General features: G+C 34.0%; 1 protein-coding gene across 1 annotated transcript; it reads right to left on the bottom strand.

The window, feature by feature from the left end:
- Positions 1 to 6,489: 6,489 nt before the first annotated feature.
- On the bottom strand, positions 6,490 to 8,154 carry LOC126776896 (uncharacterized). The gene is made up of 2 exons (XM_050499756.1): positions 7,841 to 8,154; positions 6,490 to 7,203 (listed from the first exon to the last, which is right to left on the bottom strand). The coding sequence occupies exons 1-2, from the start codon at positions 8,094 to 8,096 to the stop codon at positions 6,788 to 6,790; spliced, it is 672 nt and encodes a 223-aa protein (XP_050355713.1). The 5' UTR covers positions 8,097 to 8,154; the 3' UTR covers positions 6,490 to 6,787.
- Positions 8,155 to 22,627: the final 14,473 nt, after the last annotated feature.

Below are 22,627 nucleotides of genomic sequence, written 5' to 3'. Positions count from 1 at the left end.
TGATGCGGTATAACTATTACTTTAAACGATATAACTATTATAGATTGACGGCCAGCGATCGGCAGACTTACAGTAGATTAGCAAACTCTTGATGTTAGGTATACACAATTCCCTTCGATGGTTCCTTTAAGTGTGTCTAGAAGTAAAAAATCGTCAACATTGACTTTTAAAACGTAACTTTTTGCGTTTTAATATGTTATAGTATCTCATTTTTTTATATTTACAAATTCAATGGCTGACACTTTATTACTTTAATAGTGTGTTTTATAAAATTTCAAATGTTCGAAAAATTTATAAAAAATTACGTTATTTCAGCAAAGCTGGAATTTGTATATGTTATTTACATTATTATTATACATATATATTTGAAGAAGAAGACACATAAGTCGGTTCCAACATGCGGGCAGACGATATAATGCTTTCGGTGTACTAATAAAGGGCTGCGATATTGACTCTCTTACTCTTCATCTGGCCGGGCAAACCATATTTATTCACTTTTGTGAGAACGATTAAGAAGGTTTATTTAATAAACACTATATGTCTGGATGCAGACAGGAATAATAAACGAGTTATAGATATTACAAAAATTTACGAACATCTAGGTGAACTTACTTATAGTAGCTTACTTGGCTTTCATACTTACATTGGCTACGACTATAATTCTGTATTCTATAATTAAGGCAAGTGAAATATTACACCTACCATCAATATGGAGTTTCCTAAAATACCGTAAGTCTGCCGATCACTGGCTCTTGGGCCATTAATGTCGATGTCGCATATCTCTTTCGATACTTTACTATCTTTTTCTGAGGTAAGTTTCGACTTTGTCATATATCCGTGTAGTCACGAAGAAACAATTCATTTCACTGCCCCTCTCGTTCCCATGGGTATCGTAAGAGGCGACTAAGGGATATCTGAGCGACCATCTGCTCATCTGGTGGTAGGATGTTAAACATCCGCCTGGCTTGTTACCACCGTACGCATATGAAAAACTCGTGAAGTGGCTTGCAGCCGCGTTTCGAGGTCAGCCAGCGTACAGCCTGTGCCCGAGCGAGTATTGCCGCGATGGGTGTTGGTCCAATCACTCAATCCATGGAAACGGCTGTTGAACCAAAGCCGGGGGAAACTGTATTGACCTGCCGGACAGGGAGACCCGAAGAAACGGCTGTTCCACTGGCCGCCCGTGGCATAGTACAGGGGCCCGAGCGTACCTAACCAGCTCGCGAGGCTGCCCCACCAGGCCACGCATAATCTCGGGGTGGACCGTCGTGCCGGTTGGTGACCGGAAGGTGGGGTCCTCGCGGCCACTTCCGGGGGTGTTCGGGGGCCCTTCCGTCCGGCGGGTCAGTGTATTTTTCCTTTTGGCAACCACTTGGAGAAACACGCCTCCACACTTTGCCCATCCCTATCGTGGCAATACGTCGCTCGCTTCACGTCTTTTTTCCATTTTTTTTCCCAAATGGTAGCGCAACAAAACATAAATAACGGTCGTACAGCGAATATAAATATATATATATATATTTATAATATATATATATATATATATATATTTATATATATGTACATATGTATGGATATTCATTAGTAAAAGATAACTTTATAATATTTATGTCTAGTGGTTAGAACGAGTGAATCTTAAACGATGATCGTGGGTTCAAGCCCGGGCAAGCATCACTGAATTTTTATATGCTTAATTAGTGTTTATAATTCATCTCGTGCTTGACGGTTAAGGAAAACATCGTGAGAAAACCTGCATGTGTCTAATTTAATTGAAATTCTGCCACGTGTATTCTACCAACCCGCACTGGAGTAGCGTGGTGGATATAGCTCCAAACCTTCTCCTGAATAGAGAGAGGAGGCCTTAGGTCTCTGTAGTCTTATTTACGAACTCTTAAACAATAATTATATAAATGACATAGAATTGACTGAAGTAAATGAAGTACGTGACTTGGGTGTTACGCTTGACAGCAGGCTTAGTTTTATTTCACATATTAACAAAACCGTGGAACAGGCGAATAAATCTCTCGGATTTGTACTCAGGTGCTCCAAAGATTTTAAAAGACCTTCGACCGTAATAAAACTTTTTGACAGCTATGTTCGTTGTAGACTCGAATACTGTTGTATAATCTGGGCACCTTATTACAGCATACATGTTGACAGAATTGAGCGAGTCCAAAAACGGTTTCTGAAGCATATGTCATATCGATTTAAAATTAGCCAATATTCATATCGTGACAGGCTTAAACATTTTGAGAGAATAAGTCTTGAATCTCGAAGAACACTTTTATCTCTAACTTTCTTGTACAATATTTTTAATAATAATATTGATAGTCCCGAGATTTTGGCCTCGATGACATTTAATTTACCTCGTAGCAATTCCAGACGAATAGGTAATCTTTTACATACAGGAACATACAGGACAAATTTAGGGAAAAAATCACTTATACCCCGCTTATCTGATTCATACAACAGCATTTCAAAACTAGTAGCTGATTTGGATGTTTTCCATAATAGCCTGTCTCAGTTCAAACGTAACATTTTAAATTACCTAAACACCTACCCTCGTTGAACTATCTCACTAAGATCCAATTTGATTATTTACTGCTTATATAAGGATATTCTTCTCTAAAATTATATTTAAGTCAATATTCGTAAATTTAATAATCATTTCACAATCTTTTTAATAATTTTAATAATGTAATTTTAATTTTAATAATGTATTTGTATTTTATGGACTTGTTTTACTTAATTTAATTTAATGACTATTTATAATTTACAATTTATAATGTAATATTCAATTTAAATTTTTCAATTATTGACCCTATTTAATAACTATTTATAATGCGATGCTTTTATGAAAGATGTGATAACCTATAATTAGTGGAACATTTGTCAAAAAAACTTTGAAATTTCTATTGTTACTAATTTGTAAATCTGTAATGTATCTACTGTTGGTTGTCCATATATAAAAAAAAAAAAATACCGTTTATGTATGTTTAAAAAAAACGTCATGCGTAATATATTTAGTTACACTCTATAGTAATTAATGATGGGATTGAATGTATAACTTGCAATGCCCGTACATAAGTTCTTTAAACTCGTGTCTCAGGTGGCGTGGCCTAGTATGACGATAGGTCAAGGGGACAGAATCGAACAGGCGAGTATAGCATCGCTATGCAGAACTGTTGATACTTCGAAGATTGATTAGTATTCATATCCAATGAGTCAACGGTCTATGTCATCTTTATATGGACTTATTGATTGAGATGCAGCTATGACAGTCACAGCGATTGTTTGCAAATCCGTAATAATTTACGGTTGTATGCTTTCAAATCACCGGAATAGCCATTTCTGTTTGAGAAGGTCCACGCGCATTGCGGTCTTGTGACCACACCATTATCATATCGTTGTAATGAAATCAATGGTCTACTAATATCCACCGAAGCCATTGCCCCCATATGAAATTGTGGATATGGGTGACTCGCCGAGTACGCCGGAATAAAGGAAAAAGCCGGCAGTACCTTTTTTTCCCGCAGTGGAAACCTTCAGAAAGGTACCAGCTCACTTGGAGGGCATTTAATGTATGATTCTTACCAACTAAAACCACTGTGATGGCCGTCCTAGGCACGGGATCGTGTTGATATAATGCATCCGTGGCTCCTCCCGTGCTATGCTCCGCTCGTGGGTCGGCGGAGCTCTCAAGCCAGCAGTACCCACTCCAACTCTTCGGGGGTAACACGCTGAGGTTGCTAACCTTTCCCATCGGGGGTTCAAAGTTATATATTTCAAGTGAGGTTTTAACACGACTTATATCAGAGGAACTGATCGCGATTTTATTTGGCCACCTTCAGCTCGGAATCAAAGATGCGAAGAAACGAGACATGTTTATAAAAAACCCTAAAATCTTGTGTTTACGTGCTAGTTTGGTTTAATACAATTAAGTTAGTTACATAGTTTTGTATACAAATTCAATTATGCATAATATCATCAAGGTCTATTTCCCGGTTCTGCATGTACGTCTGTGCATTGTGGTTATGCATATCAATCGTGGGTCGCAATCGGCATTGGTTCATGCGGGCGGTATTAGTGAATATTGATAGTATCGACATAGAGTTAATAGTCACCCCATTTTGAAAACTAAAATATTATAAGCAGAATAAGTCAACTTTTCCGAACGTCATACGTCAGGCTCGAAATATGGTCAGGGTATCACTAATATCATTTTTATAATAATAATTTATAAACCAGATTTTAATAAAAGTATTAAGTTAAAAGTTCTTATATTTTTCCAATAAATGTAATAAAATTCATTTTGTTTTGTTTATAATATTATATTTATCATAGTTTATATGTATGTTGTGCTGAATTAAAACGCTTGATATTTAATTTGAATAAAATCGATAATAAAATTACAATAATTACAATTATTTGTAATAACCAGCGCTATGGATTGAAATGCGGTGGACGCGATATGTGCGGATGGCACCGTGTTCCATCCAAAACTGCCACGGTGTTGCCATTTGTTAGCATCGTTTCCACCCAAGTATCGACTTGTTATTTTGATCCATTACGTAAACTACACACGTAAGTAACACAAAAGAAACTAATTTGTCTATTTATCGCTAATAGATGGCGTTGCTAATGTACATATCGCAGCTATATATGTAAAAGGTTTCCAAATTCTACACCTACATAATCCCGTACAATAATAATTAATGCTGATTTTAAGATGTAAATAACGAAATTTAAAAATTTAATACCATCATGTTATATTTTACAATAAAAAAACACTGTTATTCTCATACTGCTTGCCTACGACCTTCATTACAATTGAGAAGAAGATTCGGAGCGTATTCCACCACACCACCAATGCGGGTTGGTGGATAAACATTCTACCAGCAAACAGCAATGCTTATTGTTAGTATTGTTGTGTTCTGGCTTAAAAGGTTAATGAGCCAGTGTAACAGCAGGCATAAGGGACATAACATTTTAATTTCCAAGGTTCGTGGTAAAAATAAATAAAATATTGTATATAAAATACAAAAATTGTTGTAGGTTTTATTAGCATACCACTGTGATTCCACATAATTATCGTAGCGCGGTAGTCGCAAAGGCAAATTGCGTTACGTCCATTGCATGTAGACGCAAACGCGTGCAATGCGGCGTAACGCTCCGTTACTTCTTATTGCTACTATACTAGTAGAATGCTCTTAATATAACTGGTTCCGTTAATTCAGTTACGTTTAAAAATAGGAATGGCAATTAAAAAAAAAAATTTGTAGAAAAATAAAATGATTCCTAAGTTGAATCTTCTAAAAGTTAAGCTAAGCCTGTAAGTGTCTCACGGATGGGTTGAAGGACCGTTTTGAGGAAAAGGTTTTAGAGCTTATTCTATATCGCTTTTGCAACGTGTGTTGGTAGTTACAAATGTGGCAAAAATTTTTGATGACGCAGGCTCGGGATGTTTTCCTTCACCGCCGAGCACGAAATGAATTATAAATACAAATTAAGCACATGAAAGGCCGGATTTGGGCCGGCTTCGGTAAGATTTACATGTCTAACCAAGTCTACCAAGGTTCGTCTTTTAATAGATATAATATTTAAAATAATAAATAATATTAGGACTCATGGCAAATAAAATTTTTCACACATTCTCTTTCTTAAAATAATTAATAAACAGATTATTAAAAGTGTGGAAGATCTAAGTTTCTGTAGGTATTATTTTATCATGTGACCATTGGGCCAAATGGGTAACTGGGATGCTGGTAATTGGTTCTGTAAGAAATATTACCATATCTTACATCACAAATGTGCCACCAATTTTAGTACTACGACATTGTTTCCTTTGTGCCTACAGTTACATTGGCTATCACCAAGTTCCTGCATTACATTTATAGACACTACAAGATGTACAAATAATTTATTATTACTATTATTTATTATTTAAAAGTACCAAATTGAAGTATTTAATTATTCGAGGGCATATTCGGTACCTTAGTGACAAGGTATTTTTATTTTCTTGATAACAATGACAGCCTGGTTCAAGCTTAATTGCTTTGAAATATATACTTTAATTAACAGCCACACTCAGAGACGTTTAACGGTTACTGAAGCCGCTCCTTAGTTTCAGGAAGTTCCCGCTTAGAGTCAATAGAGACAAATATAGTAAAATCTCTTAACATTGATTTGCCATTTACGTTTGAGACATAAACATATGTGTAATAGAAAAACGGCCACAATTACTATATTTTATCCAAATGAAAATAGCTCTTTAGGTTTTTTTCTTTACGTAACAATTTGCATTAAAAGAAAATTGTCATTAAATATGTTACGAAGTTTTTCATTAATAAATATCAAAATTTTAATATTCACATATTATATACATACATATACTATACAATGTTTTATCGATAGAGTAATTTTACGATACTGACATTATTTTTTTTTATTGTTCTTATATAGCTATTGAATACTTCAATTATATGTATGATAGTTATAATATACATTAAACAATTTTTGTCCTGGTTAAGATGATATCAGACAAATTCAGTCTGAAGAACTTTCACTCGAGTTAATATTAATTTCTATACCGACAATACAATATCCAAAATTGTTGGATCGGTTATAATGAATTAATTTGTTACTTATTACTTGTTTGTTTCATATTATTCGTGTTTAAATGTGTGAGTGAAGAGCAAATTGAACGAAAAATTGACTTTCCGATTCTATCTTAAGTTAAATACTCATTAGAAATAATTAAATGAATCTTTCTGAGTGCGTAAGTGTTTTATAAAAGGCTAAAGTTATAAGAAGTATCAGAAGTAGGTGTAGTACTAGTGGTATAAGTATGAAGTGATTCTTCTTTAACGTCTTGCTTAACATTAAGGTCAAAACACGAACAGTCAAAATTGACGACTCCTTTTCTATCACTAAAAACTTCAGTGCCATTACAAGAAAGAGGTCTTCGGCAGCCTCTCGGTGGATTATCGCCAAATATAGTGCAAATCTTCTTCAAATACCAACTGTCATCCACTCCGAAAATAGTGTTTTTATAACCGACTTCTATTATTGGACTGGCATCGATGCCAAGCTGACTGTACTTGGATGCGGATAAACTGGCATAATTGCCTTTGGTTAAGACACAGTGCTTATATTTATGAGGATCGATACCAGCTTCACAGAGACATACTTCAGTTGGATTACCTGAAAGAAAAAAATAATAACCTTGACTGCTATAGTATAAGGAAATTGGACAAACTTAAGGAGCGTTAGAATATAAATTTTATTACAAATAGGCAAACTGGCCAAGACGTAACAACAAATATATAAACCATCCAGTACATCGCTAATTCGCCACCAACGTTGGGGCCTATGTTATGTTCCTTTTGTCTGTAATTACACTGGCTCATCCTTCACACCGAAACACAACAATACTAAGTATTGCTTTTTGGCGGATTAAAAAAAATTTAATTCTATTCTACTTCCATATACCATTTATAATATTGTTTCAATATAGGATACCAAATATATTATCTTTTAAATATATATTTCATTTTAGAAAAGGAGTAACAAGATAATTTCTCGGGCAATACTTTGTAAAATCTTCATCAAGAACTGTTGGAAGTTTAACATTCAAATGTCGGTTTAGATGTGCTGATAAGAGCCTAGATTAATACAGAATATTTAAATTTTGACATACGGCAGTGCCAAATAATAATTTTCTTAGTAGATAAGCTACCCATCAGGTATTGTAAAATATTGGTGGTTGATGAGTGAAAGTAATCAAGTAATTCAATGTAATTGCCCATTTCATCAGCACAGCTTAAAAAAAAACCAATACCTTCAGCTTCGCATTTCAAATACTGGGCCTGGAGAAACGTGTTCATCTTCATCTCGTTCAACGCACACATATGAGGGACGGAGTATCTTCCACTGCCTTGCATATAGTAGTCAACGGTTATTTCTCCCCCAATGTTATCTATTATCCATGGGTATGTCCTTGTAAAGAATTCCACGTCCGTATAAACGTCTCCGTAAAGAGATATGATGTATGTTGCTTCACCAAAAGGTAAAATTAACATTAATGTTCGAAACATCGTAACATTTGTATTACGCGTTTACGTTTGTGAATACCGTCTGTATTACGCGACGGTTTTATTTTGTTCGTTACTGACACGTGTTTGTATTGGAATGTCTTATTAATTTGCAAATTACGACTTTAAACATTTTATTTCACTCTTCGCGTTTATTATTAGTTAAAATACCAATGTAAGGTTAACCCCGCATACGTCGTATATAATAACTATTATTTTGGAGTATAAATAACTAGACTCCAAATTAATAATATTACTAATAGGACACCAGGCCCTCCCTTGATACAATTTTATTTATACATTCATAAATTAATGTTTTTTAACGAAACAAAAATCTTACTATCGTTGTCAACTTAATGAAATAATTTTGTTCTACGGAGCTTCACAGAACACTATTAACAGGCGCTGGTGGTGGGCATTGTGGTTGTGGCGGTGACGCACGCCTACCTTTTGTGTTTTCTGATAAGATTAAGTAAATTTTTAAGTAAAACTGTGGTTTACCTTGCTTTTATTTAAAAAAAAAACTGCTGAATATGAACTTAAATTAAGCACGTGAACTCAGCCTCCAACCTCCAATCTTTGGTGTAAGATCCATGTGGTCTAGATCACCTTGTCTTATAATTTATCACGTTTTCGGTGGTTAAGGAAAACATAGTGAGGAAACCTTCATGTGTCGAATTTCATTAAATATTGTATAATATTACTTAGATCCATTTTATAATTTATATTGTATTATTATAAAATATAAAATATTATATTTTATGGAGATATTAAAATTAATTAAATAAATCATACTATTCAACGGATTTAAAGTTTAAGATTATTTTAGAAATTCATAGGATGATCGTAAAATTAATTACTTGAATAATTTACAGATATTTCAAATGTTTTGTGTTTATGACTTAATTTTACAAGCGCTTTCGTCCACTTCTGTTTATCTATATATTTTATAGCATTCACCTACCCATGACAAATGTGAATCGTATTTAATATCTCTCTGTTCTAGGGTTCTGTAGTAAGCATTACAATTTCGCTACGTTCTTCCGCCAGTCCGCTGCTTAGCTGAGACTCTTAGCACTAAAAACCTGTAATTTAACATGAATATACATATAAGCCACGTTGACAAAGTGATAAAATAAGAACTCAAAACGAACTTGGCCAGTTTTTAATGCGTCATCGGTTTTGCTATTCGACATATTCATATACTTACCGAAATAAAATTAAAGCTTATTAAAAAAAGGAAACAATAGTTATAATTTTCTTTAAACTTACTTTTGTCAAATTAGCAACAATATTAACAGTCACAATTGAATAATTACAAAACCGACACAGTTTTTAATTTAAACAGTGTGAATTTACATACAAATAATATTATATAACATTATTTGAAATTGCCTCCGTGGCATAATACAATTACAATATAACAAAAAATACATAAACATTATTATATTTTTTAAATGTTACACTTAGCGCCATCTATGCAAAATGCTAAGAACTATACATATATTAAAGATACGATAGATGTCACTATCAAAGAGTTCACACAATATTTATTTTATCTTTACATATTAATTATATTTATGACAACGTAGATAATACTCGATTAAATCGATGTTGTTATCTGTTAATTCCTTTTTTTATCTTTACTAATAAATTCTACGTCACTTTGGCAGTATAGACGTACGTTTTTGATATAATTCAATACCGTTCAAAAAGAAGTCACTATAACTAGATGTCATTAAAAATAATTTCTTTTTCTTATATTGTTAATAGTAATCTGACTGACACAAATGGGCGCCTGACGGTAAATGGTCAGCGCCATCCATAGACGTATTGGCGCTGCAAGAAATATAATCATTCCTTACATCGCCATCATATAACCTATTTCTTTTTTTAACAAAGTAAAATAAGAACCTATATCTCACTGCTGGGCTAAGGCCTCCTCTACTTTTTGAGAAGTTTTCGAGCCTATTCCATCACTTTTTCAATGCGGGTTGGTAGAATACACGTATGGCAGATTGGCATCTGATACATGCGGGCTTCTTCAAAATGTTTTTCTTACCGCCGGGCACGAGATGAATTATAAACATAGATTAGCACTTGAAAGTCCAGCGGTGCTTGCCTGGGTTTGAACTCGTAATCTTCGGTTATAATTATCGTGTTCATGTGTATCGTGTAACTGGACCATGTCGATTAAAAATAGATTATTTCGTTATCTATGGAAAGAATATTATAGATATGAAAACAATATTTATTTGTAAACTTTCATTTTAAAACATTGATCGTTGGTATTCAAAAATCTGTGCTCACCCATGAAATGTTGAAAATCGAGTTATGGTGATATACTATTTTGATGCATGTATACTTGAAATGTTACTATTATTATGGTCAATATCGCATATCACTTTCTGACGATTCACGACCGTTTTCTGCGGTATTTATTCTTACATAATAGCCCTAGTATAATAATCATTTAAAATAGCAATAACGCCGTTCTAAAATTTTGCATTGATTAACATTGCAATCACTTGACTATTATTTTAAATTTAAAATAATATTAATATTTTATTTTCTTAAAAATTTCTCGTAAAACACATTTAATTCTTTGTATCAGGAGGATTCGCTTTCCTATAAGTCAAAACTATAATACCAATATATTTATATTACTATAAACTGTTATTACTTAAATAAATATAAATAAAGAATTTCGTTAATAACATAAATATTTATAATTTTCTTATTATTATAATAAAGTGTAGTAGACCAAAGTATTAAATGCGTTATACAAATATAAATAAAAAATAAATTAAAGATGAAATAAATAAAATGGATAGTATAAATAGATATAACATTAAACTCTACCATTATTTAAAAATAAATACACATATAGTTAAATGAAGCTTATCAGACTGTAAAGAAATATGAAACATTGTTTACAATAACAATGATTATGTTATAATTAAAAAGCCGAGATGGCCCAGTGGTTAGAACGCGTGAATCTTAACCGATGATCGTGTGTTCAAACCCGGGGAAGCACCACTTTTACAGTTTATAATTCATCTCGTACTTTACTGTAAAGAAAAACATCGTGAGTAAACCTGCATGTGTCTAATTTCATAGAAATTATGCCACATGTGTATTCTACCAACCCGTAAAGCAAATCTTCTCCTCAAAAGGGAGAGGAGGCCTTAGCCCAGCAGTGGCTACATATATACATTACATTTTTTTTTTTAATTAACTCTAGATAGGGCAAAACTTATCATGACCGGCCAGTGTTAAGATTCCCAATGTCGTCGAAGTTTCTCGTAACACAAAAACTTCGCCTCTGAATATTATTTACGAGGGTACTGGATTCAGATTTCAAGAACTTTACCTAATAAACGAAGAATATGCACTGATTTTGTAAAGGTCAGGCGATTCTTTTTATTTTTAAATATCATTAAATTTCTATAGTACATTCCGACGGAGCTTTACTTTTATGAATGTGCTACAATGAAATTGTATTTCAAATATATTTATAAGCTATAATAATTCATACCGATACAATATTTCTCTTTGTGGTGGTGGTATGTGCCTTTGGACCCGTCTGGGTAGGTACGACCAACTCATCAGATATTCTAGCGCTAAACAGTAATACAGAATCAAGGGACACATCTTAGTTCCCAAGATTGGTGGCGCATTCGCGATGCTAAGAATCTTAGAAGGTGGTTAAAATTTTTTACATCGCCAATGTTTACCTGTCCTACCTATATAACAAAATAAAAATCACGATCACCTTGATAAGATTTCTAAATTTTATTTTAATTCTTCCAATAGAAAACCCAAAAAAAATATATTGATCGGATCGATGATTCTATCAAGGAATTGATAGTTCACGCTTATCACGCTTATATAATATTCTATAAAATCATAAAATGACAAATTTTTATTAATTACATTAAATTTTAGTCTATACTGAGCTCAGGTATCACTGACACGCTTGTCTGTAAACCTGCTCTCCAAAAATAAAGTATGTATGTATGTTTGTTTGTTATTAGATTGGAGGACTCTTTGTATCTTATGATCTACGTTGTGGGAAGTTATAGCGCGATTTAAAATACAACTAACGACATCTAGTATTGAACGTATGTACTAGCTTGTCATTGTGCATTATCACAGATTATATAATACTTTAGGCATTATCATAGTGTGTCAGAGTACAGCAGAAAATAAATTCGCGCCAAAGATAATTTCTATACAATCTGTCACGTTAATATTTTGATTTGCTTTTATATATATTTATTCAAGAGAACAATTAATAACACTGTTTTTTTTTTAAATCAAATAATAATAATAATAATAATTAATCATAAAAATATAAACTCATATTTTAACTTCAATCGCTTAGATTTTTTTAACAGCATTGCTATTCTATAAGAAGTCACTACGTACTATATCTACGTATATATACATAAATAATTGTGAAAAGTTGATAATCGACTTACGGTAAAACGGTATTTTGATCCATATTTTAAATGTTATCATTGTTATAATCAAAGTATATTTCATTCGAATTTGTAACAACAAGTTGTAACAACAGCTCTACAGTTTTTATTATTAAAAAAATCAATAGGAAGCTTAAGTAAATACCTTCCATATCTGATGATACATCGAGGGTTATGTCGGACTCTTACCAACTAAAACCACCACGGTTCCAGCGATCCACACTTGGCGAAGTTGCGGGTACGCTTGCGCATTCTTCCGCGCCTCCACCTGTGGCTGTTCTTTTTGTCGAACCCTTCGATGTTAAATACCCCTGTTGGGATGTGCCGGTTATGCTCATATATTTCTCGACCGGGGGGACCCTATACTTTAAGCATTGAACTCCCCCTTTTCATTGCCCGGAGGTTCTCTTCATGGAGGTAAATACTTGGCGTTGCGATGCCGAAGGAAAACAGGGTACAGATACCCTGTTCTCCTTCGGCGCATCGGGTCTGCGAGTGCATTTTTCTCCCTTTCTCTCTCCGCCGCCTCCTTTTTCTTCATGACACCATCGCAAAAGGTTATCATCGCCTTCCAGGATTTTCGCTCTCTAGCATGGACTTTACCACAGCTGGCAGCGATAAATCTTCTCTTACAGCTGCAATCAAGTGGCGTCTCGATTCCTCCCATGCAGGGCACACTTGTAAAGTATGTGTCGCTGTGTCCTCCTGCGCTCCGCAAGCATGGCAAATTGCGGTTGGTTCCCTTCCAGCGATTTTCCACAGATATCTCCCGAAACATCCGTGTCCTGAGAGAATCTGCTCTAAATGGAAAGTCAGTGGAGACCGTTGCCTTTTACACCATTTGAGTAGGACCGGTCGAATCACCTCTATTGTAGCGTGGCCCGCAGTGGGCTCCGCCAGTCTCTCTTCCCACTTTCGAATAAGTATCGAAAGTTTATTGGCCCTCCATTCCTTTTCCTCTACTGCGCTGTAAAGACCATTACGTCTACGGCATTCAGACCGTCGGAAATACGTCTCGGCTAGAACTTCCGCCTCCAAATCCCAAGGTGGAGAACCAGCGAGAACGCATGCTGCCTCAAAGGATATTGTTCGGTATCCTCTGATGGTTCTCGTAGCCATGATTCGCTGTGGTCGCCTTATCAGTGCTTTGCTCTTGTTATTAAGAGCGTTGACCCAAATGGGAGCCCCGTACAGTGCCATCGATTTGATCACCGCGGTATAGAGGCGACGGCATCCATCGTTTCGACCAGCGACATTTGGGAGCAGGCGTCCAAGTGCATTTGCTGTGGCCACCAGTCTAGGACACAATTGTCGGAAGTGATCCAGGAATTGCCATCGACTATCAAGAACGAGGCCTAAATATCTAAGAGTCGATCCGTTTTCGATGGCAACTCCTCCGACTGTAATACTAGGGCCTTGCGGAGGCTTTCGTCGGGGACGATGGAAGCAGATCGCTCGGAATTTGTAAAGAGCTACCTCTAGTCCTAAATTTCGAATTCTCTCTACCACCTGAGACACTCCGGCAGTAGCAAGAATAGCGGCCGTTCTAAAGTCACTTCCTCGGGCTGTCACGAAGGTATCGTTTGCATAGCAGACCAGGTTTACACCTTGTATCAAGGCGCCTCTCAAAACCCAATCGTATCCAAGGTTCCATAGAAGTGGCCAATCTTCTAACCCCCTGTGGTAATTCTACTAACAAATTGACACTTTATTGCAATCGAATCGAAGAGCGATCGTTGCCATTTATCCGTTCTCCATTAATTTTTATTTAAATATCGGCTATTAGCATAAAAATTAACAATTTAGTTTGATTTTGACATAAAGGTAAATGTTAACATACAGGTTCGGCTCCTATGAGAAAAAATTAAGAATATTCAAAGATGGGTTGAAATTGAATCGGGATCGTATCGTTATAGATTAGTAGAATTCATCCCTCGGCCATTGCGACTTTTTGTTACATTTAGTTAATATATCAATAGCATGTTTTAAACAGCAAATATTCGTATTCACTTTCAAACAAATAGAGATAAATGATATGATATGACATGAAATAAGCCGAGTTGGCCTAGTGGTTAGAACGCGTGAATCTTAACCGATGATCGTGGGTTCAAACCCGGGCAAGCACCACTGAATTTTCATGTGCTTAATTTGTGTTTATAATTCATCTCGTGCTTGACGGTGAAGGAAAACATCGTGAGGAAACCTGCATGTGTCTAACTTCATTGAAATTCTGTCACATGTGTATTCTACCAACCCGCATTGGAGCAGCGTGGTAGAATAAGCTCCAAACCTTCGCCTCAAAAGGGAGAGGAGGCCTTAGCCCAGCAGTGGGACATTAACAGGCTGTTACTGTATTGTACTGATATGATATGATATTCCTCGGTATCTGTGCGTGTTATAATGAAAAAACAATTGTTCATTATAATATATCGCTTAATCGAAAGTTAAACATCACTATTAACACCTAATTAGTCGCTCATGTCGCGTAATGGGCTAGTGTTGTTCGAGATAATCGATATTAATCCAGGACGTTTAATAGATTCTGCGCCACTGCATGCTCGTAAATAGGGATATTGCTTCAGTAATACAATAAGGTTGTTAAGTTTTTTATCGATATTTAATATTAAAATTATTATGTTACATTATTTGATTAATGTTTTTACTGTAACAAAGTAGTTTTTTTTACCTAACTCTCTATATACAAACTAAGCATTAGTAAATATGGAGCCAATTTAAAATTGTTAAGTTTTGAAACAGGGAATTTGGTCACCTGATGGTGAATGCTTATAGAACCTCACCATTGCTTATAGAAATTGACACTGAAAAAAATATAGTAACCATACCCACGCCAATGCACCAACAAACTGAACCTGAAGTTATGTCCCTTGTGTTTGTAGTTACAGTGCCCTACAAACCAGAACAACGAACAACAGCCATACTAAGTATGGTTTTTTCGCGAGGGAATATATGATGAGTTGGAGCACTAAGCTCTACCACTAAGTAAAGTAAATCTAATATCGTAATTAATTACAATAGAAACACGCACTGTAGATATACATCACATTCCTAAACAAATATATTATATGCAACAAATTTTGTAAAACCACGATTAAAAGGCTCCCGTGAAATTCTCCATGAAAATAGGTATGCGGAGTAAAGTTTCAAAGGTATTATAATAAGGCCTTTATTATGAAATGATGTCAAACGATATCGATATTTGTGACGTTTGTTTTTCCCATCACTAGACATGAGGGAATCAACGTAAGCTAATGCAGGTATATTGAAGCAAAATATATCATTATGTAACGCCGTTAGTATAACGTCACGTCTCCTTCAGGGAGTTCTGTGTATTAGGCTAAAAGTGTATGGGAATATGATACAAAATCTTGTCACAGAATAATTGTATCCCATAGAGCTTTGTTGATCATCTTACTTAAAATATATCCTTATATATATCCCCAGGACATTATTCACACCTGGCCATCCGATCCCAAACTAAGCAGAGCTTGTACTATGGAAACCAGATAACTTATATACTACATATACTACTTTTCTTTTGTAAATACATACTTATATAGATAATTACACCCAGACTCAGTACAAACAGACATGTTCATGCACACAAATGTCTATACTGCGCGGGAATCGAACCCACAACCTTCGGCGTGAAAGGCAAGAATATACCAACCACGCTAACCGGCTCAATCGTCTTCAAATATACATAACACAAAGTAATTTATTCTTACTGTGACGAAGTAATCGCAAATTTCATATATATATATATATGAAATTTGCTGAGTGCTTATATGTTTATATGCAAGGTGTGCTGAAAATTCCGGTTTCTTCATCTTCCGCATTCGTCAGGCCCCGCCTTCTTCAGGTCATCGGTCCAATTGACTGAATGAATGTTACACTGCGTTTGCCGATCTTATACACATAATAATTAATCTATATATACCAACGTATGTATGTTTCTATTAAAGATAAAATATAATTTTACCTTCATGCCATTTACTGGTAGTAGGGCTTTGTGCAAGCCCTTCTGGGTAGGTGCCACCCACTAATCTAAAGATATATTACCGCAAAACAGCAGTACTTGTTACTGTTCTGTTCCGGTTTGAAGGGATTCCCCGTTAGCCAGTGTAAATAACACAAGGGACATAACATCTTAGTTCCCAAGGTTGGTGGCGCATTGGCGATGTAAGCGATGCTTAACATTTCTTACAATGCCAGTGTTTATGGACGTTGGTGACCACTTACCATATGGTGGCCCATATGCTCGTCCGCCAACCTATACTATAAAAAAAATATCATAATACTATTCTTTTTACTATTAAGTATTTTTTATGTGTACGTATTTATTTTATTCTTCAATACAGTAATTATTATAAAAGTAAATTGCAAAAGTCAACTCAAATATGGTATTTCCATATTTTAATAATTATTGAATATGATTATATTAATGATAAATGATATTCAAAGTGTATGCGAATGTAAATATGCTCTATATATTATTAAATTTATTATACAATATATTTGCAAATAAGGACATCGTAAATCCACACCTCAAATTTAGAGTAATGAAACAATAGTGTATCGAAAAACAATACGCCTTCAAAACAATACACGAAATACACAATTTCGAATATTACACTGGTAAGGCGACTTGAAACGTTTCATTAACTAAATTTCACCAATACATGCAAAACAATGTATGTTTTTCTGATTTTTTTAAAGAAAACTACCTCTCAATCATATTAAGTAACACTTAATAAGCTTCATAAACCGATATGGTCTAGTGGTGAGCACACGTGAATCTCGTCAATGATCGTGGTTTCAAACCAAGGCAAGCACTATTGAAATTTCATGTACTTTATTTGTGTTTTTGTGTTTATTATTCATCTCGTGTTCGGCGATAAAGGAAAACATCGTCGCAAACTTCACGTGTATTAAAAGAAAAAAGAAAAGCAGATGACTAATACAAGAAATACTGAAATAAAAGAAATTATTGTTGATAAGGCATTTGAGACAAAAAGTGATCTTTCACAAGTTTTTTAAAAATATTTATAGATTTGGCCTCCCGAATATTTATAGGAAGATCGTTCCAGAGTTTAATAGCCTGAATTGTAAAAGAATTATTATAAAATGATATTATGTATATATCAAAAACAATATTGTTTTTTTATCGATAATAATTATCCGGCTACCTTTAAGCCATTCAGTGTTGCAGGTGTCCTTGGGCGGTCATCACTTTCCATCAGGTAAGCCTACTTAAGGGCAGGAGTCCGATTGCCCCCCTCTAACATGAAATAAAGATAACAATCATTGTACAAACACGACAAGTAAAGATGAGCTTATAACCAAGTTTCCGTATATTATTATTAATATATTATTGTTACCTAGATTCTGATAATATATAGAATAGAATAGAATAGAATAGATATATAAAATTCATACAAGTCCTGAGAAGCAGTGTTAAGGTATTTTACAAGAATAAATTTAAAGCTACCTAGGTTTATCTACATTCCGATAGATTTTAAGGAGAAACACCAACACCAACACAGTCATTCTTTTCTGTCAGTTACATTATTATTTCATCTGCATTAAAATCAGCGAACTCGCTAGAGAAAGGTAACTTTGAATTTTATTAGAATATAAGTCGCTCACTTTTATAATTGATGGTTGCTTAACGAACAATCGTTTCATATATTTATATATCAATTAATTTTATGCAAGCATCGTTTATCGTATGTACGTTATCTGTAACTTATAGCTTTTTTTTTTTTTTTTTATATTCTCCGGGAGGGCAAATGACTCTACTCCACCTGATGGTAAGTGGTAGTAGAGTCCAAACGCGACGACGGCCAGTACAGACGGGCATGCCTGTGGTAAGGTTGACAGTAAAATCTTTCGTATAATGGACGCTATGAAACTTTGACTGTAATCAATGCGCCTTATTAATATTATTAATTTATTTTTTTACGAAATAGATCGGCAGACGGGAAATGGGAAAATGGTAAGTGATCACCACCGCCCATAAACATTGGCACTGTACAACCATTTTTTACATCGCCAATGCGCCACCAACCTTACCTTGGGAACTTAGATATTACGTCCCTTTTGCCTATAATTACACTTACTCATTCACCCCCAAATTGAAACACAACAATTCTTAGTATTGCTGTTTGGGGTTAATGAGTGTCTGGTTCCGGTACCTACACAGACAGGCCTGCACGAAGTCGAGTAAAATTATTTTTATTCTATTTCTCGACTTTAAAAAGGAGGTGGTTCCCGATTTTTCTGTATGTAATTCATGAATGGTAGGGTAAAACTTTTTTGTTTATCTTCCATTTCAATTTCATTAGTATTAATAATAGATATTGTTAAGTTTTTATTTAAATCGTACATTCAAAGGAGTTTTTGAAGTTCTTATTACTTTTATTGGATTTCTTTTTATTTCGTGACATATATTTCTTGTAAGAAATACTGATCCGTATACATTTTATGAACACTTTGAAATGAAAGTGAAATAGAATGATTCAGAATACAGTTCAAACTTCTATAATATCATGATTTGATCGCCTTTTTAACTGGCGACACGATCACGATAATAAAATTGATATATTTTTTTAATGGATTCAAATATCTTGGTTGCCCTGAAAGTGGCATTCTATAAGAGCTCACCAATCGCGAAAGGTTGAAAAACGACACTGTGATATTGATACCTATGTCCTTTAAATGTTATAACTATGAAACTCGATATCGCATTTTCTGTAGCTATTCTGTGAGAACGAACTCGCAACTCACCGCAGAAAAAGGTCGTAAAATGACAGAAAGTGATGTGAAGTGATGATGAAAACACGCATCAAAATCGAATATCACCACAATTAAGTGCTTATAGTATTGCTGATATTTAACGATTGCAATGTGCAGTGAGTTTCGAGTTTGTTCTTACAGAATATCTCTATAGTATAAATTTCCGAAATATACTAATCTACAAATTTTATATATACTTACTACAAATATATATAATAATAGAAATATTTTACATTTGGTAATATATTTGTCACTTTGAACTATATATAGATCTCTAAATGACTAATTATATATTAAAAAAATATTCAGAACACCTGAATATTGATCGAAGGTAGCGGATTGAAACGTAGAGGCAAATATTTAGGTTTTTTTTGTTAAGAATATTTATTTCAATATTGTAGAATGACGTGTGCGTTCCGTCGCATCTAAATAAACTAGACAATCTTCGTCACGCCAAGTTATACGCTATACCCTTTGAACAGCGGAATTGTCTTGGAAAAATCGTCCATTTTCCGACGAACTTTGATTACTTTGAGCCTTAATCGATTTTGTTTCTCTGATGGTGTCCTAAATTACTCTTCAGGGGTTCAGCGTCGAGGTCAATTATGCTTGGTTATGTGATATTTTGTAAAAGGAATCACATTTGGGATTGAAGCGCGATCAGTATCATGATTGATTTTTACTGTATTTTCATGCCGGAAACGGCATTTTTACGGAACTGGTAAATTATGATTATAAAAGAAAATATATTATAAAATTAAAGTGTTATTGTTGTATTTAGTTCACGAAATTATTAAAAATCATTTAAAGAAAATTTCTAGCAAAATGGGTCAATAAGAATTGGTCCCGAAGAAAATATAACACGATTTGCTCGATACAATTTGATAAAGCCAGCTTAGCTGGTATAAGAGAGAGTCGACAGTATTGTAGTTTAGAAGGTTAACTTAAATCCAGGCTCCTTGCAATAATCCTTTTTTAGCCATAGAACTCTGTTTAAAAAAGTATATATTTAAGAGTTATATTAAGATTTTGAAAATTAATGAAAGAGACGTTATATAACATCTGTATTTAATAACAATATATTTGATACAAAAACGAATAAATAAAAGTAAAATTATCCTACACAAAAATAATATAATTGTTGATTAAATTATTTTATAAATCTCTTTTCACGATATTTAAACGACTGTGATTAACACTTATAACATTATTATTTTCAACGCCATCTAGCGTGTTCGTTGAGAACTACAATGTATTTTTGGTTAAGAACCATTTTGAGCTGCTACTATAGCATGTTTCCGACCAATGTCGTGCATAGTATGTAAAAAGTTACATTCAGATCATTACTTAAATTGTAATTTAAAAAAAATATATTTACTATCATCTTATACTGTTTAGTTATTATATTTAGTTTAAACTATTAGTTCAATATTGTTTTAAATATGTAATACAAAATTTAATAGTCTGTGTTTGCGGTCCAATGTATTGGCAACAGTGGTCCCAACTGTATGTACATTTTGCTCTATGGCTTGCAAAATTGTTGTAAAAAGGCTACATATATAAATTTTATAAGCGTTAGGTACCATTAAACAAAATCAACGTGATTCATTTATTATATAAATAAATGATATATAGTTACGACCTTGCCTTATATGTTAATAAAAGTTTAAAATAAAAAAAAAACCTAAAAATTAATTTAAATACTTTCAGTCGAAAAAAGGGAGCTAGTTAATTAAATGTTTATGTATTTTAGTTTTTCGATAGTTCTCAAAATTATTAAATTCCGTGATTCTTTTTCAATTTATTTAATTCTTTACTTATTTTAAATAAAATAACTTAATATTTTATCAGAATCGTTCATTGGAACTTCGTCTTACTCTCATCAGTGTCTTTTTTGTCACATATGAAATTCTTAGAAATAATTAAAGTTTTTATTATATGAAGATAATATTATAGAATTATTCTTATTCTTATCTATTAAATTCGTGTGCAAAAATAATTTAATTTTCAATTCCTTGATTCTCATGGTCCCATTGGATGGCGATCCAACACACAAGGGGGGATTTACTTTTCAAAGCATGGGACGTTGTCAGCTTCGTAACTTGACAGAATTCCCCAAAAGCTTTTGATTGTCTGAGGTCTATAACGCCTATGCTAAGTGCATCTATTGTCCTTTGTCTAAAGACATCTGATCAGGCGGGTGATCTGCCCACTGCTTCTTTCCACCACCCCCTACTCGATCACCCCTCCTCGACGATTTTGTTCCACTCTCCATCTTCCCGGATAACGTTATAGGAAAGCCAAAATTGCATTATCACAACTAATAAGTGATAGGAGTTAACCCTTAATTCAATTTGTATACAATTGGAAGCAACGGCGTAGTTAATGGCATGAGCTCTTCTGACAAGATTTGAATGTTGCGATTTGATATTTATTTTCTTGGCAGACAAATTGCAACTTTAAAACTGTTAAATAAAATAGTTCTTACTATTATATAAGAAAGGATCAATACGAGGCGCTTATTTTAATTAAGTGCAAGTTTATTTTATTTGTGTTATCATAATATTTTATTTGTGGGGCGCTTCAGCAGCCTACATGATATGGGTCTGTTACTTGGCAAGCAATTCGTAGATACAACGGTAATTGGAAGGCAGCCGAAGATATACATATTTTGCTCATCTGTGGTAAGTGGATACCATAACCAATGCCAGTCATGTTCGTGAGACACACTTTTCTGCTGAGAAGATGAAATACTATAGTATATAGATTGATTTTTATAAAATCCATTACTTTATATAAGAAAACTTACAGCTAATTTAATGGTTAAAGAATAATGGTTTTCCTTATAAACGATCGACTGATTTCTCTATTTTTGTCATTATCGATTTGACATTCGAAAGAAAAAGACACGACATTGTATTTTTTTATATTAACAATTCCCGTTTTTAAGAAATTGCTAACATTCCTATTCATCCCTCCAATTAAGCGTAAAGCTTGTGTTAGGACGGACGACAATAGCCCAAAGGGCCAGGTACGACCCTGTGACTTTTACATCGCTAGGCGGTCCGTAAACGATTGTGCTATTAACGCTGCGACGTTTATCTAATCACCCGCTAAGCGACGTTTATAAGTAAGGCCGTATAATTTTATATTACATAATCAAACCTACCTCCGGTTCGAATAATAAAACATCCATGGTCTAAACAAGTACTACGATTGTATTTAAATAATATA

This window comes from Nymphalis io, chromosome 21 (assembly GCF_905147045.1).
Source record: "Nymphalis io chromosome 21, ilAglIoxx1.1, whole genome shotgun sequence".
In the NCBI taxonomy this organism is placed as follows: Eukaryota; Metazoa; Arthropoda; class Insecta; order Lepidoptera; family Nymphalidae; genus Nymphalis; species Nymphalis io.
Note: the sequence above shows the minus strand (reverse complement) of the source record. Positions and strands in the feature narration are given on the sequence as shown.

Bases quoted from the DNA above. Each gene is read 5' to 3' on its own strand.
- LOC126776896 (XM_050499756.1), bottom strand. From the start codon at position 8,096: ATGTTTCGAACATTAATGTTAATTTTACCTTTTGGTGAAGCAACATAC. The intron at 7,204-7,840 runs GTATTGGTTTTT...TTTTTCTTTCAG, and splicing joins TTTGAAATGCGAAGCTGAAG to GTAATCCAACTGAAGTATGT.